This window comes from Grammomys surdaster, unplaced genomic scaffold (assembly GCF_004785775.1).
Source record: "Grammomys surdaster isolate TR1022 unplaced genomic scaffold, NIH_TR_1.0 193, whole genome shotgun sequence".
NCBI lineage: Eukaryota > Metazoa > Chordata > Mammalia > Rodentia > Muridae > Grammomys > Grammomys surdaster.
Window position 1 is genome coordinate 4,469,273 of NW_021604638.1, and position 17,786 is coordinate 4,487,058.

At 47.6% G+C, this 17,786-nt stretch overlaps 1 protein-coding gene across 2 annotated transcripts in view; it reads left to right on the forward strand.

The window, feature by feature from the left end:
- Nucleotides 1–3,420: 3,420 nt before the first annotated feature.
- Nucleotides 3,421–17,786, forward strand: part of Bcas1 (breast carcinoma amplified sequence 1) — an 80,900-nt gene continuing 66,534 nt past the window's right edge. Inside the window, exons 1-3 of one of the 2 annotated variants that reach the window (XM_028769719.1) lie at nucleotides 3,421–3,520; nucleotides 10,567–10,643; nucleotides 11,622–11,700. In XM_028769719.1, coding sequence (XP_028625552.1) covers nucleotides 10,572–10,643; nucleotides 11,622–11,700 — 151 coding nt within the window. In that variant the 5' untranslated portion in view covers nucleotides 3,421–3,520; nucleotides 10,567–10,571. Of the gene's footprint in view, nucleotides 3,521–10,566; nucleotides 10,644–11,621; nucleotides 11,701–17,786 lie in introns of those variants that run through there. The other variant, XM_028769718.1, reaches the window with a different exon arrangement.

A 17,786-nucleotide genomic window follows, 5' to 3' on the forward strand; every position in this document is an offset into this window, starting at 1 on the left:
CAGGAGGAGGCAGGAGGAGGCAGGAGGAGGCAGGAGGAGGCAGGAGGGTCCCTGGGTCTCTTGGGTCACCTGGCCATCCTAATCGGGGAGTTTCATGATCAGTGAGAGACTCTTGAAAGAAAATGAACAGCTTTTGAGGAACAAAAGCTAAGGTTGACCTCTGGTCTTTACATATATGCACACACATGTGCCTATGTATCTGTATATACACAAACATACATGTACAAGAATGCCCACATACATATACATACACACATACATACACATATACATACACCTCCTAAAGCCTAATTCATCTTCTTGACTGATCTGCCACCCTGTCGAGCCATTTATGATGACAATAGCTCAGAGAGAAGGAAGGGACCCAAAAGTTCTTTTCCTTTCCCATTCCATCTTCCTCATCAGTAAATCAAAGCCAGAAGGCTGCTCGTCCCAATATGAAGGGAAGACAGCCCCTTCGTTAGTCCTATGAAACACTTACTCAGTTTTTAAAGATTTATTTATTTTGTATGGGTGTATTTCGCCTGCACTGTATGGATGTGTGCATCAAATATGTGCAGTACCCCACAGAGGCCACAAGAGGGTGTCAGATCCACTGGAACTGGAGTTATAGGTGGTTGTGAGCTGCCATGTGGGCGCTGGGAACTCAACCTGAGTCCTCTGTAAAGAACAAGTACTCTTAACCACCAAGGCATTGCTCTAGCCCATTCTTACTTACACACACACACACACACACACACACACACACACACATATACACATTGCTGAGAAAACAGTTGTGACATTTCTGGGATTCCACACCGTAGTTCTTTGTACTTCAAGCGAGTTCTGCACAGTGTAAAGGAGAAGGTAAATCCACACTAACGGCTTAATTTTTTAATTCTGTTTTAACTTGCAGTGACTTGAGCAACCAATACAATCCATGAACATTGAATTAGGAGAATGTAGGAGAAAGGGAAACTCCTGATTTCATTCTTTCCCTGGTACTTCTTCCTGCTTTTGAAACACATCTGCACTTTTTTCCCTTTGCAAACTCCATAGCTGGCCTCTATGGTTTGAATAAGGGTCCCTTAGAAAGCCACAAGATACAGACTTGTTCCCCAGTCTGGTGTTATTGGAGGTGCTGTGGCCTTGAGGAGGTGGTGCCTTACTGGTCCTTCAATTTTGGGGAACCCATTTGCAAGAGGTTTTATGGGATCCCCTGTCTCTTCCTCTTGCTCTTCACTTCCTGCCCCCTCAGAGGCTGAGCCTGATTATTCCACCATTCTTCCTCACTGTGACATGTGACTCAGACTCTAGGCCCATTTGATCACGGATTGGGACCACCAAGTTGTGATCCAAAGCGCACCCTTTCTCTCTATAAGTAGTCCTGACTCGGACATTTTGTTGTAGTGACGGGAGGCTAGTAGCACACCAGTGCAGTTCACAGTGTGGCCGTTGACTGTTGACTGTAGCGGTGAGTGCTGAAAGAGAGAGTCTATGACCTTTTGCCACTTCCTGAGAGCCTCACCTCAGTGAGTGTCCTCAGCCAAAATCCCTCTGTAGTGAAAACATAAGATCCAAAGAGAAGGGCAGCAAGTAGCTTCGAACCATAATTTGAGGATGAACAAAGCCAGTCAGTTCTTAGCTTGGAGACTTGTCTACCAGCTGCCCTTTCCAGTGAATAGGAACTACGCTGCAAAATGAACACAGGGGTCTCCCAGCCAGGAGGCTGCAAGACACTTGAGGAGTTAGTGACACACTCAGTCACCCAGCTGGTGAGTATGAATCAAGGTCTGAGCCAGGACCAGGGTGGAGGCTTGCGTTGCACAGCACACAGTGGTGGCAGTTCTGCAACTGGGCTTCAGGCTCGCTAACTTTCAGGGCAGAGGCCAGAGCTGAGCGCTCCTGTCTGGGGATTCAGTTTAGCTAAATCCTGTTTGACTCTTCTTCGTCTTTCTGACTTTGACTCAGTGCTCTCCGGTCTCTCAGCTGCTGCGGCTGTTCGTTGTTAGCAAGACTCGCGTACTGTGAGTCCAGTTTTATGTTGTTAGGATTCTTCTGTCCCTGTCCGGCAATGAGCCCTGGTGGGTGGAGAGACCCCGCCCCCAAGCCTATATATAGCCTGATGCTCAGCAAATAGTCATGGTGAGCACCCGGATGGGTGCGTTATTGACTGAAGCCCCATAATTACTGGTTTACATTTCTCTTGAATGTTTTCCCAGGAGTGCCCTTAACACATTTCCCTTTTGCCTTGGCTGTCAGGAAGCTCCTTCTTAGCAAGCCTATAAATAACACCCAAACTTTTGTTTGTTTGTTTGTTTGTTTGTTTTTTATTCTTTCTCTTTCTTTCTCTTCTTTCTTTCTTTCTTTCTTTCTTTCTTTCTTTCTTTCTTTCTTTCTCTCTTTCTTTTGTGATTTTTTTTCTTCAAGACAGGGTTTCTCTGTGTAGCCCTGGCTGTCCTGGAACTTGCTTTGTAAACCAGGCTGACCTCAAACTCAGGAATCTGCCTGCTTCTGCCTCCTGAGTACTGGGATCAAAGGCATGAGCCTCCATGTCTTGCTACACACTTGCTTTTTTTGATCCCTCTTTTTTGTGTCTTCTTTGGCTTGATGTTTTTTGCTCTCACTATATTACACCCATCCCTGCAAAACAATGTAACTAACTTGTTGCACACGTCAACTCTCTTGGCTTGAGGATGTAGCACCTCTGTAGAGCAGCTTGCCAGGTGTGCACGGAGCCAGAGTTCCATCTCTTGAACCATATAAGTTGGTGGTGGCTGTACACGTGCAGAACCTCTAACACTGAGGAGGTAAAGGCAGGTGGATCACAGGATGACCTGAAACTGTATAGTAAGATCAAGGCCAGCCTGGGCTACATGAGACTCTGTCTCAAGTAAACAAATATAAGTAAATGAATTCTTGTCCTAATGTTCAGAGGAAAAGGACACTCAGCAGTGTCACATGGTTTTGTTACAGCCATAAGCCACTCTGTTTAATTATTTTCCAGGATTCAGAGTTTTCACGGGACTAGGCATTGTGTAGGGGAAGGTGTCTCCTAGCTAGGTGACCTGCTCATGGTAGAGATGGCATCCCAGAATCAACACAGGTAAATGGCAAGACAGAGCTGCAGACCCTCACAGAGCATCTCCTCCCTGCTCTGACTGTGACCAGCAGTTGTTACAAAGAGAACTGCATCCCAGGTCCACCTACAGGGCCCCACATGGGTGTTCAAAGTGCCCCGGAGGCATGAATGTAAGAGCATTTGGGTGTTGTGTTTTTTTACGGGGAGCGGAGGCACCTGAATACAGGAAGAGACGCGTTTCCATAGGGCAGGCAGGGGCAGGGAGGACTCCTCCCAACGTGTGTTTGTCCTGCTCTGTGTATTCAGCCAGCAGGCCTGACAAGGAAGCAAAGAGCAGAGGGCCAAGTTTTGCAGACAGTCTGGTACTGGGCAGGAACCGCTGAAGACTCAGGACCCTGAGCAGAACCGACCGCTGGAAACTGTGGGGGACCCAAGATACTCCCACCAGCTCACCAGGTAACTGCCTCCAGACCCTTGAAGCTCAGCTGGAGTGTCTATTGCTTGTGGTGGGAGGTCAGATAGAGAAAAGAACTTGACCCCACCTCTCACTCATTCGTCGTGTTGTCTTGGGTATGTGAGATCCTTGGTTTTACTGTCTGTGAAATGGACTTAGAGACTTGTTCTTCCTAAAAAGCATCAGTGGCCATGTGGACTGTGTTGGGTATGGAGCAGCATAAGGCACTCCGGTGTCTGTAGAGCTAAGAGTCTCAGCCAAGCAGACTTCAAATCTGTGGCCAGGGGTGTTGTCTAAGAACCTGAGGAGACAGGGGGAAGGGGCTCTTTAAGTGTTCTCTGTGAATCTGGCTCTTTCTATCCAGAGTGTGCTAAATTCAAAGCTCTGGGTTTTCCTATCACCCTCTGAACCACTCTGCTGCCTGGAAGAGCCAGGATGCTCAGAGGATGTTCTCCACCCTGTCATAAGCTGGTCGGGTACCCTGGGGTCAGGTTCCTTCAGCCTTGTGGGGCTCCACTTGCTTGTCTGTACAGTGGGGATCATTCCAAGTCTGAACTGGGCTTGGAAGGTAAATGCACACGAAAGCCCGTACGTACGTACGTGTGAGGAACTTCAAACTGTGTCAGGTCGCATTCACATTCCAATGCAGAGAATTGGGCTGGGGAAAGGGGCGGGTCTGGGGAGAGGGGCGGGGACTGGTCCCGAAGCTGCAGGGTGGGTACTGTTGGAGCCAAGTGACCCGCCAGAAGGAGGGAACCTGTGTCAACAAGGGACACCACAAGACTCAGTCATCAAGACCAGCTAAAGCCAGGAGTGGTGGCACTCTGGAGGCAGAGGCAGGAGGATCACCTGGTTTAAGGCCAGCCTGTCATACATGGCAAGTTCTAGGCCAACCAGCGGAATATAGTGAGACCTTGTTGCAAACAAACAAGGGCTAGAGAGGTGGCTCAGCACTTCAGACTCCGTGTTGCTCTTGCAGAGGACCTGAGTCCTGTTCATAGCGTCCATGTGACAGTTCACCAGCATCTCTAGGATAGGATGCCCTCTTCTGGCCTCTGTGAGTACTGCATATACATGCATACATACGTACACATACATGTGCATGCATACAAACACATGCATACATACATGCACATACATGTGTGTGCATACATATACAAACATATGCAAACATACATATATACGCACAGGCAAATACTCATACACATAAAATAAAAATAAATAAATTTTTTTAAAGTTAGAAAATACAGAAACATAAAAAGAGCAATTACATTTTAAGACAAAATTCACAAGGTGAAGAAAATTAACGTCAAGACGTCGCTGATTAGCAAAATCTCAACTCAGTCAAAATAAGACCAGTGACAGCATTAATCTTGGTTTTCAAAGGCTGTGTTAAAGGGATTGGGGCTTTAGCTCAGTGGTAGAACCCTTGCCGATCAAGCATAAGGCCCTGTGTTCCACCCTTAGCAATACAGAAAAAACAAACAAGCAAAAAGAAGACTCACACCCATAACCTAGCCCTGAGGCAGGAGGATTGCGGTGAGTTGGAAGCCAGGCTGTCATATGGTATGTTCCAACCTGCACAACCTGTGAGATCCCTTCTCAAAAAAGAAAAAGGAAAATGTTAACCCTGCTTTATCCTGATGCCAGGATTCTTGTCTTACCTTTCCTCACAGCTGAAGCCAGCTCGCCCTGGTTCCAGCCCTGCTGTGATCCACTGCCCTCAGCCCTGGGGCATGTGTACCTCTTTCTCAACAAAAGACACAAGAAGATGTGTACACTCAGTGGCTTCAACCTGAGAGAGAAAGACATTAGGAGCCAGCTCTGATCCAGATATTTTTTTTATTTATTTATTTCCCCAAAGAACTCTAAGACCCTCAGGAGCATATCTGGCTTTGTTTGCTTTTAGTGTTTTGACAGAGTCTCACTGTGAAACTCAGACTGGTTCTAAGTTCAGCATTCCCTTACCTTGGCTGAGTGCTGGGATTACAGGCGTGCACCACGAAACCATGCATCCCGGGTGTGTGTTCACTTTGAGGAAGAGGATATGTGTTCTAAGAAGCAGTGTGGATGCCGCGCCCCATTCTGGCTTACTTGTGCCTAGAGATCCAGAGGAGAGGGCAGGCAGCTCTGAGAAGGATGACCTCCCTTGGCTCTGTTTCTGCTGGTGTCCTGAGCAGTGTCTGTCAGTGGTAGAGGGTTGTACACTTCAGCCTAGTATTGTGCAGTCAAGTGTCTGAGGTCTGTATTGAATCCTCAAAGACTGAGGTTCAAACCCTGACTATGCCTCTCTATAGCTTTCTTCTTCTCCATTAAACCAACAAGCAAGCAGTGAGGCCTGGAAGAATGCAGGAAGGACAGACAACAGGAAGGACAGACAAGCTGTGGCCTTCTTAGAGATCACATACATATGGGGAGGGACAGCAGAGCCAAGCCTCAGTTTCCTCTTCTATGGAACAAGACAGAGAGCTTGTGGAAGGGAAGCAGAAAGCTGGTGAAGGGCCAGGCTATGTGAGGTGAGCAGACACTCTCAGTGTGCTGCAGGGGGACACTCCTGTCATTACTCATGGGTGGCCACCCAGGCTCCTAGAAGGATACCTGCATGTAAGGGTGCCCAGGTGGGCCAATGCTGGCCCTGACCAGTGCACAGGAGGCTTCCAGTTATGGCCTCTAACCTTCATTTAAAGATGATTGGTTCAGTCCTCAGAGCAAGAGTAATCAAATCTGGGAGGTACGTGTCCTCTCAGCTGCAAGGTCTCACTGGGTTACAGAATAAACTTAAGGGTGACCTAGGCAATGTAGTCTCTTTAAAAACAAGCTAGGGACCAGGATGTAGCTCAGTGCTCTTGCCTGACATTCTAGAGGTTATGGGTTCAATCCTCAGTACAGAGAGAGAGAGAGAGAGAGAGAGAGAGAGAGAGAGAGAGAGAACAAAAGAGAAAACTAATAAGCACTATGTATGCAAAAGCAAATGAGTGTTCCAGGACAGGCACATTCCTAAACCTGCAGCCAGAAGCCCTTCCCCTGGACTCCAGGCATCCCGTGCAGAGGTAGGATGAGGACTTCAGGGACGGTGGATTCCTGAGCCCCCAGTACAGGAAGCAAGCTATACCACTGGGTATGACCGACACCCTAGTCATATCACCCTGGTGGTAGCCACAGATCCCCAGCACTGTGCCAGGCCCTCCCTCATGAAGGTGGGGCTGAGCACAGTGGGACTACTCTCATGTGTCATCTGCAATACTGACCTTGCCTTGGTGGCCCAGTGAGAGGCTGGTACTGCTCAGTGTGCCAGCCTGGCCGTGTTGGCACAGTCTCAGCGGAGTGGTGGGTGGCTTGTGGCTTGCCTACATTCCACTGCATTGATCAAAGGTGTTTCTTGTTTGCTGGGTGACTAATTCTGTCACCATCCTGCCCTTCCAAGCCCTCCTCCTCGCACCTAACAGTCATTAGCTGTCTGCTGAGAGGAAGTTCTCAGAAAGGCCCTTTGGCTACGGCAGGCTCCAATGGTGTGTGCGATTATTCCCAACCCAGGAGTGGGGATTGCTGCTAAGCCATAGTTGAAATGAGTGGTGAGAGTACAGCCATGGCTGTCAATCAGGAAGTGTTCCCTAGCAACCCTCAGAGTGGCTCATTCACAAGAATCGGAACCCAGAGTGGGCGAGCTCAAGGCACTATGACAAGGAAAAAACAGTACTCATGATAGCTAGCGTGTATTAGTAACGTCAGTGACGTCGGTAATAGATATTTATTTATTTATTTATTTATTTATTTATTTATTTATATGCCTAAGTCCTGTCAAGGTGGAAGCTTTCATGGAGCTTTTATAATTGTGTGTGTGTGTGTGTGTGTGTGTGTACATGTGTCATTCCTCAGTGTCATTCCTGCTTTCCACATGTGTGCCTTGGGCCCTCAGAGGCTAGAAAAGGGTGTTGGATCCCCCAGGATTAGAGCCACAGATAGTTGTGAGCCACCGTGTGGGTGCTAGGAACTGAACCAAGGTCCTCTGCAAGAGCCTTTGTTGGGACAGGGTCTCTCACTGGTCCGGAGCTTACATCGTAAGTTAGACGGGATAACCAGTGGGACCCAGATGCCTTTCGCTGCCTCCGCAGTGTTGGGATTAGAGGTACACGTCACTGCACCCAGCTGCGTATAGAACTACTGGAGCCTGAACTCTGCCTCATGCTTGCGTGGAAACATTTTACCCACAGAGTGATCTCCCAGGCCCTTTAGTCTGCTCAGACCACAGAAACAAGCGTACCAGAGACAGGAGCAAGGGGCCTTAATGACAGACCTTTCCAGCATTCATAGGATGGGGAACCAAACACAGAGTCTCCCAAGCACCTTTGAGGAAAACTGATTGGAAATAGCAAGGGCAGTCACAAAGATGATCCTGCTTGTGGTTAGACTTCAGGAGGGACTATCACGTGCCAGGCCCTGTGCAGAGCTCCTCAAATATATTAACTATACAGTAGTCTCTTGGGACAGGCCTGTTGTCCTATTTAATTAATTAACTTTAAATTAGCATGAGAGTATTAGGTTTCAGTATGACATCATCAAACATTTTGCTGTCATTGTGAATTCTCCTGCTGTCTCCCCTCCCTCACAGCCGTGTCCCCCCTCACAGTCTTCCACTCCCTTTCTGTTTCTACACTATAAACAAGAACTTTCTGAACTGGGTTCCGATAGCATAAGAAACAGCCCCAAGAGTTAGCTAATAGAAGACTACGTGGAGTTTAAAAGTCACTGCATAACAAAGGAAACTATCGTCAGAGTGCACAGGGAACCTATATGGAATGGGAGAAAACCCTCTGCCAGCTATACCTAGACAAAGGATTAATATCTAGGATATATTAAAAACTTGCACAAATTAAACACCAAAAAGGAAATCTCAGGCATAAAAATACTGACAATCTATAGAGAGTTCCTGAGACAAATAGAAAGTTCTCAAAAGAAGAAACACAAAGGAGCATTTTTAAAGTACTCAGGGCTGGTGAGATGAGTCAGTGGTTAAGAGCCTTGTGTCTCTTTAGAGGACCTGGGTTTGGCTCCCAGTTCCCACATGGCGGCTTGCAACTGTCTATAACTTCAGTTTCAGGGGATTCCGTACCCTCTTCTGATCTCCTGGGGCACCAGGTGTACACAGGATGGAGAGAGAGATGGGGGGAGAAGGAGGGAGGGAAGGAGAGAGAGAGAGAGAGAGAGAGAGAGAGAGAGAGAGAGAGAGAGAGAGAGGAGAGAGAGATCTCACTTATTTAAAAATTAGATTTTTTTAAAAAGGTATTCAGTAGCCTGAGCCATCAGACATATGTAAATTAAAATCTCATCACTATCCTCATCCCATAAATGAGGAGGCATGGGCTCAGGGAGGCTTAGGAACTGGTCCACAGTCGTGTTTCTCAGTGTGTAGTGAGCACAAGCTGACTGTAAGTTCCAGAGCACACTTTGCAATCCCGTGCTCACCTAGAGCAGTGGTTCTCAACTTTCCTAAGTCTGCAACCTTTTGTTACAGTTCCTCATGTTGCGGTCACCCAACCAGGAAATCATTTCAGATGCTACTTCATAACTTTAATTTTGCTGCTGTTATGAATCGTCGTGCAGCTGTGTTGGCCAATGGGTTGGGGGGTCGCGACCTATAGGTTGAGAACCGCTGGCCTGGCGCTCTCCGCACCGGCTTGTGTGAATTCCCCAGACCCGTGAAGCATGGCTGTCACTCTTGCGTTATTAGTCGCAGCACTGTTGGCCCCTGAGGGGCCTTGCCACCCTCTCCCAGCTGTCAGATCTTCATTCCAAACCGCTCCCTCCCACCCCGCTCCGCCGAGGTCATTCGAACCAAGCCGTCTCTGTTGTACTTATATCTGCCAGTAGGTGGCAGTAAGCCTTCTCCTTCGCTTTGATTTAAGCGCTGTGTTTAGAACAGTTGATGGACAGCTTTCGAGAAAGCGGTGTTATCTGATTCCAAATGATCTCAGTAAAACACGGGTCCTGTATTTCTCACCGTTTACTCAGCCTGGCCCTGAAGTTGCAGAAAGACTATTTAGACTGTGGTGAAAGGGTCAGGAAACCTCTGCCCTGTGAGAAGCAAAGGCTTGTCATTTGACTGTAGTTACCACAGCCGGAGGTATTCATAACCTTAAACACGTACTGAAAGTAGTGGCCGCTTAAGGGCCCGGGGAGATGGTTCAGGAGGCAAAGTGCTCGCACACAAGTGTGAAGATTTGAGTTCAGAGTCCCCGATGCACAGACATTCACAGAGAGAGAGGGTGGAGAGACAGAGAGAGAGGGAGAGAGGGAGGGAGGGAGGACAGCAATTGAGCAATTTGAGCTTATAAATTTGCAAACCCCATTGCTAAATTGTCAAATAGCAATGTTTAAACTTATAAAAAGCTGAATTTGGGTAGAGACATAGTGTATATGATGTGTATAAATGTATTGGCATGTATAATATGTACACACACCTGCCTGCATGCTTCAGTTTCCTCGTCTGGAAATTTGGAGCGTATTCTCATGGTCCTGCTGATTTGTTACAAAGAGTCAATGAGTTACTTGGAGCAAAAGTCCTAGGACAGTGTCTCCACACAGAAAGCCCTCAGCCAAGGCTGTTCCTATTGTCAACTTACCATAACTGTGCTTGTCTGAGTTGTGATCCTTCCTGTCAGCAGTGGAGATGGTCTAGAGACATCATATTCCTCTTTTTGACTCCTCCAAAGGACCTGGGTTCCGTTCCCAGCACCCACGTGATGGCTCATGAGTCTGTATCTCTGGTTCCGAGGGATCTGGCGCCCTCTTCTGGCCCCTAGGGATACTGCACACACATGACAGATACCACGCAGGCAAAACACCCATACAGATAAAATAAAAATTAATAAACCTTTTCAAAAATATATTGCTATTTATCCCCAAGAATTTCATTGTGGAGAAGGAGAAGGGTGAAGTCAGGTGCCGGGTGCTAGCCAGGGCCAGAGCTTGCCTCTATCTCGGCTTCACATGCAGGTGCCAAGATTTAGGTTTGTATTTTGATTTTTTTTCTCCCCTTTCTGTATTGAAGGAACAATGGGAAACCAGATGAGCATTCCACTAAGAACTGGAGACCAGGAGCATGACTCAGGAGCAGACACTTACAAGGTAACACGCTCAGTCCCTGGCACACTGGATACTAGAAAGTGGAGTCCAAAAGGCTCTCTTCTGTCTACCCAGGACTCACTGAAGAGAGCTGGGGTATGAGACTCGCTGCTGTGATTGTCAGTAGGGGGGCTGACATCTTAGAGTCCACCAAGGAGCTGGTTAAAATACAATTTGACCAGAAGCCATGTGGGAATCAGAGTGAGGGGAGTGTTTTCAAAGCTCCTTGATAACTCCACTTACAGCACTGGTGGAGAGTTAGTTAGGAATATCTCCTAAAAGATGGCTGTCGCAAACTGAGGTCAAGGGGCAAGGACCTGAGTTCAATTCCAAGAAACCACATTTAAAAAAAAAAAAAAAAAAAAAGCCAAGCTGTGTATGTCGATTCTGAGTGGGTCAAGACAGGCAGGTCTATGCATCTAACAAGCCAGCTACTTGAGATGACTTGGTGAGTTCCAGGCACTGTCTCCAGACAGGTGAATGTAACCAGAGGAACAACGCATGGAGTTGCCCTCTCAACTCCACAGCTGTGCACACATGTATATGTGTCCTACAGACACACAGAAGCACAGAATAAACCTCCTGTATTTGGCAGGTGTGTTCACAAAAGGCTTGGCTAATGGTTACATTCATGTGGCCAAGACAGACAAGTGAAGCCAGCCTGGCAGACACTGAATCACCATGTGAAATTCTTTCTCAGTTCCTTATGAGACAGTGCCCCTTCTGGTCTGATCTGTGTTGCAGGGATTTGCCTTCCTGTATGAGGCTGGTGAGACGGAGCATGAACCCCAGGGTGCTCTTATGAAGTCAGGAATCCGGCCCTAAAGAGTCATTTTGCTACTCAAAGGCTGGATAGAAAGCTGGCAGTTTCTACAAACATAGCCTTTTAAGTTTGACTCTGGAAGATACTCCTGCAGCCTTGACACTCTCCCATCAGTTCCTCCCGTGATCTGACCACTGAAATCGTCTGTTCTGTTGCAGGTGACGTCAGACAATGAGTGTGTTCAGAATGGGAACCCAGTGGTGGTATCCACTCGTGTGATTCAGCACTACGAGGAAGGTCAGTGCTGAGTGTGAAGACCACTCTGCTGGAGGGTGGGGCTCTCTGGTCCTATGTATGGTGAACAGAGGAAGTGGGAGGCATAGGCTTTCCTCAAAAGCTTGAGTATTTATTCCCAGGGTGGCAGAAACACTGGGCCCACACTGGGTGCTCATATGCCGGGACCTGCCTGTCCTAGGGCGTTAGAGCCAGAATCTAGGTGTCATCAAATTATCTCCTGTGAGTTCTGGAGAAGACCTAGCTCAGGCCATCCTGACTCAAAGATTGCTGGCTTTTCCCTGTATCTGTACAGCATATGCCTCTCCGTGGGTTTATCTGTAGACCTGAAATCCCACTGTCATGAGGAAACAGTTATATTGTATCAGGTCCCACCCTGATGACCTCGTCTTGGTCATCTGAAAGACTGTCTCTAAATGTGGTCACTTTCACAGGGGTTAAAACCTAGGATCTTTGGGGAGATACAATTCAAGCCATGACAGCACTCGTGTGATATACTGGCCAGCTGGGCAAAGCTTTCTCAGTGGACAAGAAGAAGCAATTGAGCAAAAGCCGAGGATCTGGCTTTGGGGGTCAACATACCTAACTTAGGGCCCCCTGCTTGGCAGCTCATTGGCTATGTGACTTGGCACATGTCACATGACACAAGCAAGGTGTGATTCTATTGCAGTTGATGACCAACCCAGCTGTACCTCCCTGCTGCATGCAGGGCTTCCTTACTCGTGTGACTTTGGAGAACTGGAAGATATGAAACCTCAGACACCCCAGAGATCACAGACTCAGAGGACAAACCATTCCACATATGTCCAGTCCAGACCTAATTAATTACCCGTTTAGAAAGATGGGCTGTTCTGAGGCTGGAGAGATGGCTCAGTGGTTAAGAACATCTGCTGAAATTCTGTAGGATATGGATTTGATGCTCAGCACTCTATACATAATGGTTCAGGATCATCTATAATGCCAGTTCTGAACATCTGATGCCTTCCTTAGGCCTCCACAGGCTCCTGCATGCCTGTAGTATACATGAACTCACACAGTCACACATGCATACTCATTTTAAAAAGCCATTGTACTTTTCTACTTCCTAAGTTATCAGTTACAGAAAGGCCACAGCCCCACTGCTGTTTGGCAATCTCTTTCCACCAGGTGAGGTAAGAGGAAGTCAGCCACCCAGCTTATCTGTGCCACTAAAAGCAAGCAGAGATGGCACTGAGCCCGGAGATCCCAGGAATGGGATCAAAAGGGGCTTTTAACCACCGTGGAAGACAATTGTTCTCTGGTCTGGTTTCGTTATGTTTTGTTTTTGCAAAGGCCCCTTCACACCTCCCCTCCAGAACTGCAAGGCAAAGATTCGACTAAAACCAAGCTGTCTGAGCAGAGATTGACTAAAGCAAGCTGTCTGCATCTGCCGTTTAATTAACATTCTGCTCCTTTATCACAGAGATGTGCTTTAAAAGACACATCTATTCTCCGGAAAGGCACCTGAGTCACCTTCACTCTTAATCAGACTTGAAGTTTAGGGCAGGAGCCAAAGGAGGCAGGGAGTGAGCACTGGGGACGTCAGAGAGGCAGGGTGGGCAGGGAGGATGGGCTGGACTCACGGGTGGCTCCCGGGACTCTGGGGGTGATGCAATCATTACTCCAAGGATCCCATGTTCTCTGTTGTCATATCATAGAGATGCTGACTCATGCGTGTGGGTGGCCTTTGTCTGGGTCCGTGAGAAAGAGGAAGGGTTTTTATCCCTTCACCTGGACAGTTGGGGATCTTGGAGCTGATCCTCGTCCTCACTGAGGGTGTATGCGTTGGGATGCAGTGAGTATCCGCAAGGTGTGTAGTCATGAAGGCACAGAGCATCGCAAGTGAGGGGAAGTCCTGTGCAAAACTATTGTTCCTCCTCCAAGATGGAGTCACCCTGGGACCTGTGAGCATGATACCTTACCCGTGGGTGACCAAAAAGGCTCTGTGAGTGGGTGAGATAAACAGGTGCTCCTGACCTATTCGTGGTCTTATGTTGCCCAAAGGGTCATCATAAAGAAAGAGGCAAGAGGGGCAGAGTGGAAAAAGAGGAGGTGACATTGGGAGCAGATGTTAGAGGGAGGGAGAGAAAAGGGGAGAGATAGGGTGCACTTAAAGATGGATACCGGTAGGCTTGACTGTGGAGAAGGGGACCATAAGCTAAGTAGCCCTCACCCTCAGAACAGGCATGGCAATTTCTAGAAGCTGTCCCACTTTACCTTCTGACCTTCTGAGCTCTAAGATACTTGTGTTAAGCCCCAGGATTTGTAGTCATTTGGTCCCAGAGTGCATGCAGGCACTGCGATCTAACCAACTTGATTTGGGTATGGGGTGGGGGCGGGGCAGCAGGGGCAGCTCTGCCACTTGCTAGTTGTATAATGGTGGAATGGAACAGCACTGTCCAAGATTTTCCTGTAACGTGGGAACAATGCCATTTTCTCTGGCCATAAAGAGCATGTAAGAACAGCAGCTCTGAAGGACAAACTTGAGGGACTAAAGGAGGGTCCAACTACAGACAACGTAGACTGCACCGCCGACCTGAGTCACTGCTGCCCTGAGCCAATCAGTCTGACCTGACCAGGTTTTCCCTCTTGGTTGTTTCATTCCTAAAATGTCACAGATCTTTGGGGAAATAAAAGTACCCCCATCTCTCTCTATCTCTGATTCTGTTCTAGTAAAATTTATCCTCTTTAAAAGACAAAAGTCTCCATCCTTACAGCCAAAAGATGGCAGAGCCCAACACTCGACTGGTCTGCCAGAGTGCGTCTTTCCCCCGAAGTTGATGCCTGTCTGCCACACATGGATAAGGAGTTTCTTAGAATTAATATCTTCCCTTCATCCCTTGTGAACTGTTCTTAAAGAAGGAACTATCTAATTTTGCACCCTTGGAATACGTGTGTGTGTGTGTGTGTGTGTCTATGCACACGTATGTGGAATGAGCTTAGTGAACTGAAAATTCTCTACTCAAGTTTAAAAAAAGGTTTCTGCTGGTGATACAATGAGTAAGAATTTGCCAGTCTTGATCCCTGAGGAATTGTTTCAGACAATGCCCCAAATCATAGCTGCCTGACAGTGGAAAAAAAGGATGGACCCCGGGCAGACACTAATAATATCTGTTTCCTCCGAGTAGCTTCTGTTCCTGCCCACTCTGCTTTTGTTTGGGGTTTTGTTACTCATTCTGACCCTGAAGTCATTCCTCCTGCCTCATCCTACCTTAGCTGGGGTTACAGGCCTGAACATTTCTACATTTTAGAAACACTTCCATGACTTGAATGAAAGTCTGATGGGGGGTTGGGGATCAGTAAAGTACTGGAGTCAGGAAAGTTGATCCTCAGAATCCAAGTTAAAATATAAATCTATAAAGGCTGGCCTAGAGTCTTCTGCTTATAATCCCAGCACTGGAGAGAAGAGAGAAATAGATCCTAGACTCACGGGCCAGCCGGTCTAGTCTACTTGGGAAGCCGCCAGCCAGGAAAAGAGAGAGATCTTGTCTCAGAAAAACATAGGTAACACCAGGGAAATGATGCCCAAGGTTGGCCTCTGGTTTGCGTGCAAGTTCACACCTGCACATATGCAGCACCGCACACATAGCTAGACACACGTGAACATACACATACATATGAGGTTAAATAAGTCATCTACGTTTTAGAGGTTTCTGGGAGCCAAGGGCTGGCTGTCACCTGTTGTAACATGGCCAGAGCTCAGTTCATGTACTGTACTCAAGGCCTGGACCCGCACTGCCTTCTCCGGACTTCTGGGAGATTCACTTGTAAATCCTTGGATGACTGAGGAGGAGAGAGACACAGAAGTTGCACAGAGCTAGAAGTGCCCTGTCTCCACAACTCTGTGTGTGACTCCTGGGAGAAGACATCGGAGATCCTCCAGGGACAGGCTCTGCTTAGGGTTCTCACTTAGAACCCTCCCACTCAAAACATCTGCAAGAGAGCTCTGGGCTAACACACTACCCAGCAGACCCTAGAGTCGGCCACTTCTGCCGCTGTGTCTACATCACTACTTTATATGCCCCAAAAGACGGGCATGAGAAAAATTTATACCCATCATCCTAACTGTCACCAGCATCAATAATGGCCAACGTCACCATCTCTATCGGCCAACATTATCACCATGGTCATAATCATCACCAATAAAGATGATTTCTTTCATCTGCTTTGAATCCTGTATCTCTTCTCTATATCTTTCTTTTCCTTTCATTTTCTCTTTCTTTTCATTACCCGTACATTTATTCTGCTTTTATTTTTTCTTTTCATGCATATGCGTGTTTACATGTATGCTGGTGTGTGTGTATATATGTGTGTCTGTGTGTGTGTGTGTACATGTGGAGGCCCAGGGTTGACGTCACTAGTCATTGTTCGTTTCTCTTCCACGTTATTCTTCAAGGCAGGGTCTCTCAGTCAAACCCTGACCACACCAGTATGGTTTGCATTACTAACCAGCTTGCCCTGGGAACCCCTAGGTCTCTACCAGCAAGGCTGATACTGAATTACAGGCAGGCTGCTGTGCTCTCCTAGCATTCGTGCGGGTTCTTGAGGCTTGAACCTAACCCCCTCGCTTGTGGTGAAGTTAAAGGCTGAGCTGTCTCCCCAGCCTGGTCTGTGCAGTTTAGCCGCAGGATGTGAGCGGGGCCAGTTCACTGAGACCGTAATCATTTTGAACAATGTGCGTAACCAGGCGGAGGCTGAGCTGGGACATGGTGTCTCCACTTCTAATTTCAAAGGCTCTTGGGCCCCATTCCAAATCTCCTTCTTCAATGTGCCTGGATTGCTTCATGCTTTCGGAGTTCACCTCGCTGTGGCAAGCATCTGAAGTTCATTATTCCCCTTTAAGAGTCTAGCGTCCGTTGCACAGTGACCACGCTGACTCACTCATAAGTGAACAGACATTTCCATTGTGGGTGTTCGCACACCAACACTTACGAGTACCACATCCCTGTGTATTGGTGAGCTAATTTTTGTGTGGATATATGTTTTGATTCTCTTGGGCATGTCTACCTAGGAACACAATTGCAGGCCATCCGCTGGCTCAATGCTCGCCTTTCTGAGGACCTCCTTAACTGCTTTCCAAAGCAACTTCCCCATTTCCCATCCCCGACAGTGAGGCACATAGATTCCAGTTGCTCAGCATCCTTGCCAACACTGGCTAGCACCTACTCACTTTGTTACAGCCATCCAGTGGGTGTGGAGTGGAGCTGCACTGTGCTTTCCACAGTGACAATGACACCAAGTGTCCTTGGATGTGCCCGATGACCATCTACATTTGGAATACTGATGCCTTCTATTCTGATGGCTTTCCTGCCTCCTGCTCTTACCTCCCTTGCCTCATAGCACCTCCTTGATAATCTTTCCCAGAATTCCAAACTAACAAGCTAACTTCAGCAGTCTCCTATATACCGAGAACTTGTTTTCTTACCCAACCCCCATCCCCAGAACCCTCCCATTGTTGTCCTAAGAGCTGTGGGCACAAGGAGAGTAAGGCACTACCTTCTTTTGTAATCTACTTGATATTTAAATCTGCTTAACACAGTATCTGGTCAACTTTCTCCATGGTGAGGGGGTCCCAACTATATCACGTTGCTGCCCTGAACCTCTACACTGTTTTTGGAAAGAAATCTGGCAGTAGCACTTTTTTAAAAATTGATTTGGCTTTGGGGCAGCAACTCCACATCTGCTCTTCCAGTCTAAAGAAGAAAGAAAGACACTAGTTTAGGACAGACCTGTTTGTAGGGGATGTGGTGGTGTGAATACGCTTGCCCCATAGGAAGTAGTACTATCAGGAACTGTGGCCTTGTTGGAGGAAGTGTGTCACTGTGGGGGAGTGGGCTTTGAGACCCTCCTCCTAGCTTCTTGCAAGACAGTCTTCTCCTGTTTGCCTTTGGAACAAGATATAGAACTCTCAGCTCAGCCGGGCGGTGGTGGCGCACGCCTTTAATCCCAGCACTTGGGAGGCAGAGGCAGGTGGATTTCTGAGTTCGAGAGTTCAAGGCTAGCCTGGTCTACAGAGTGAGTTCCAGGACAGCCAGGCCTACACAGAGAAACCCTGTCTCGAAAAACCAAAA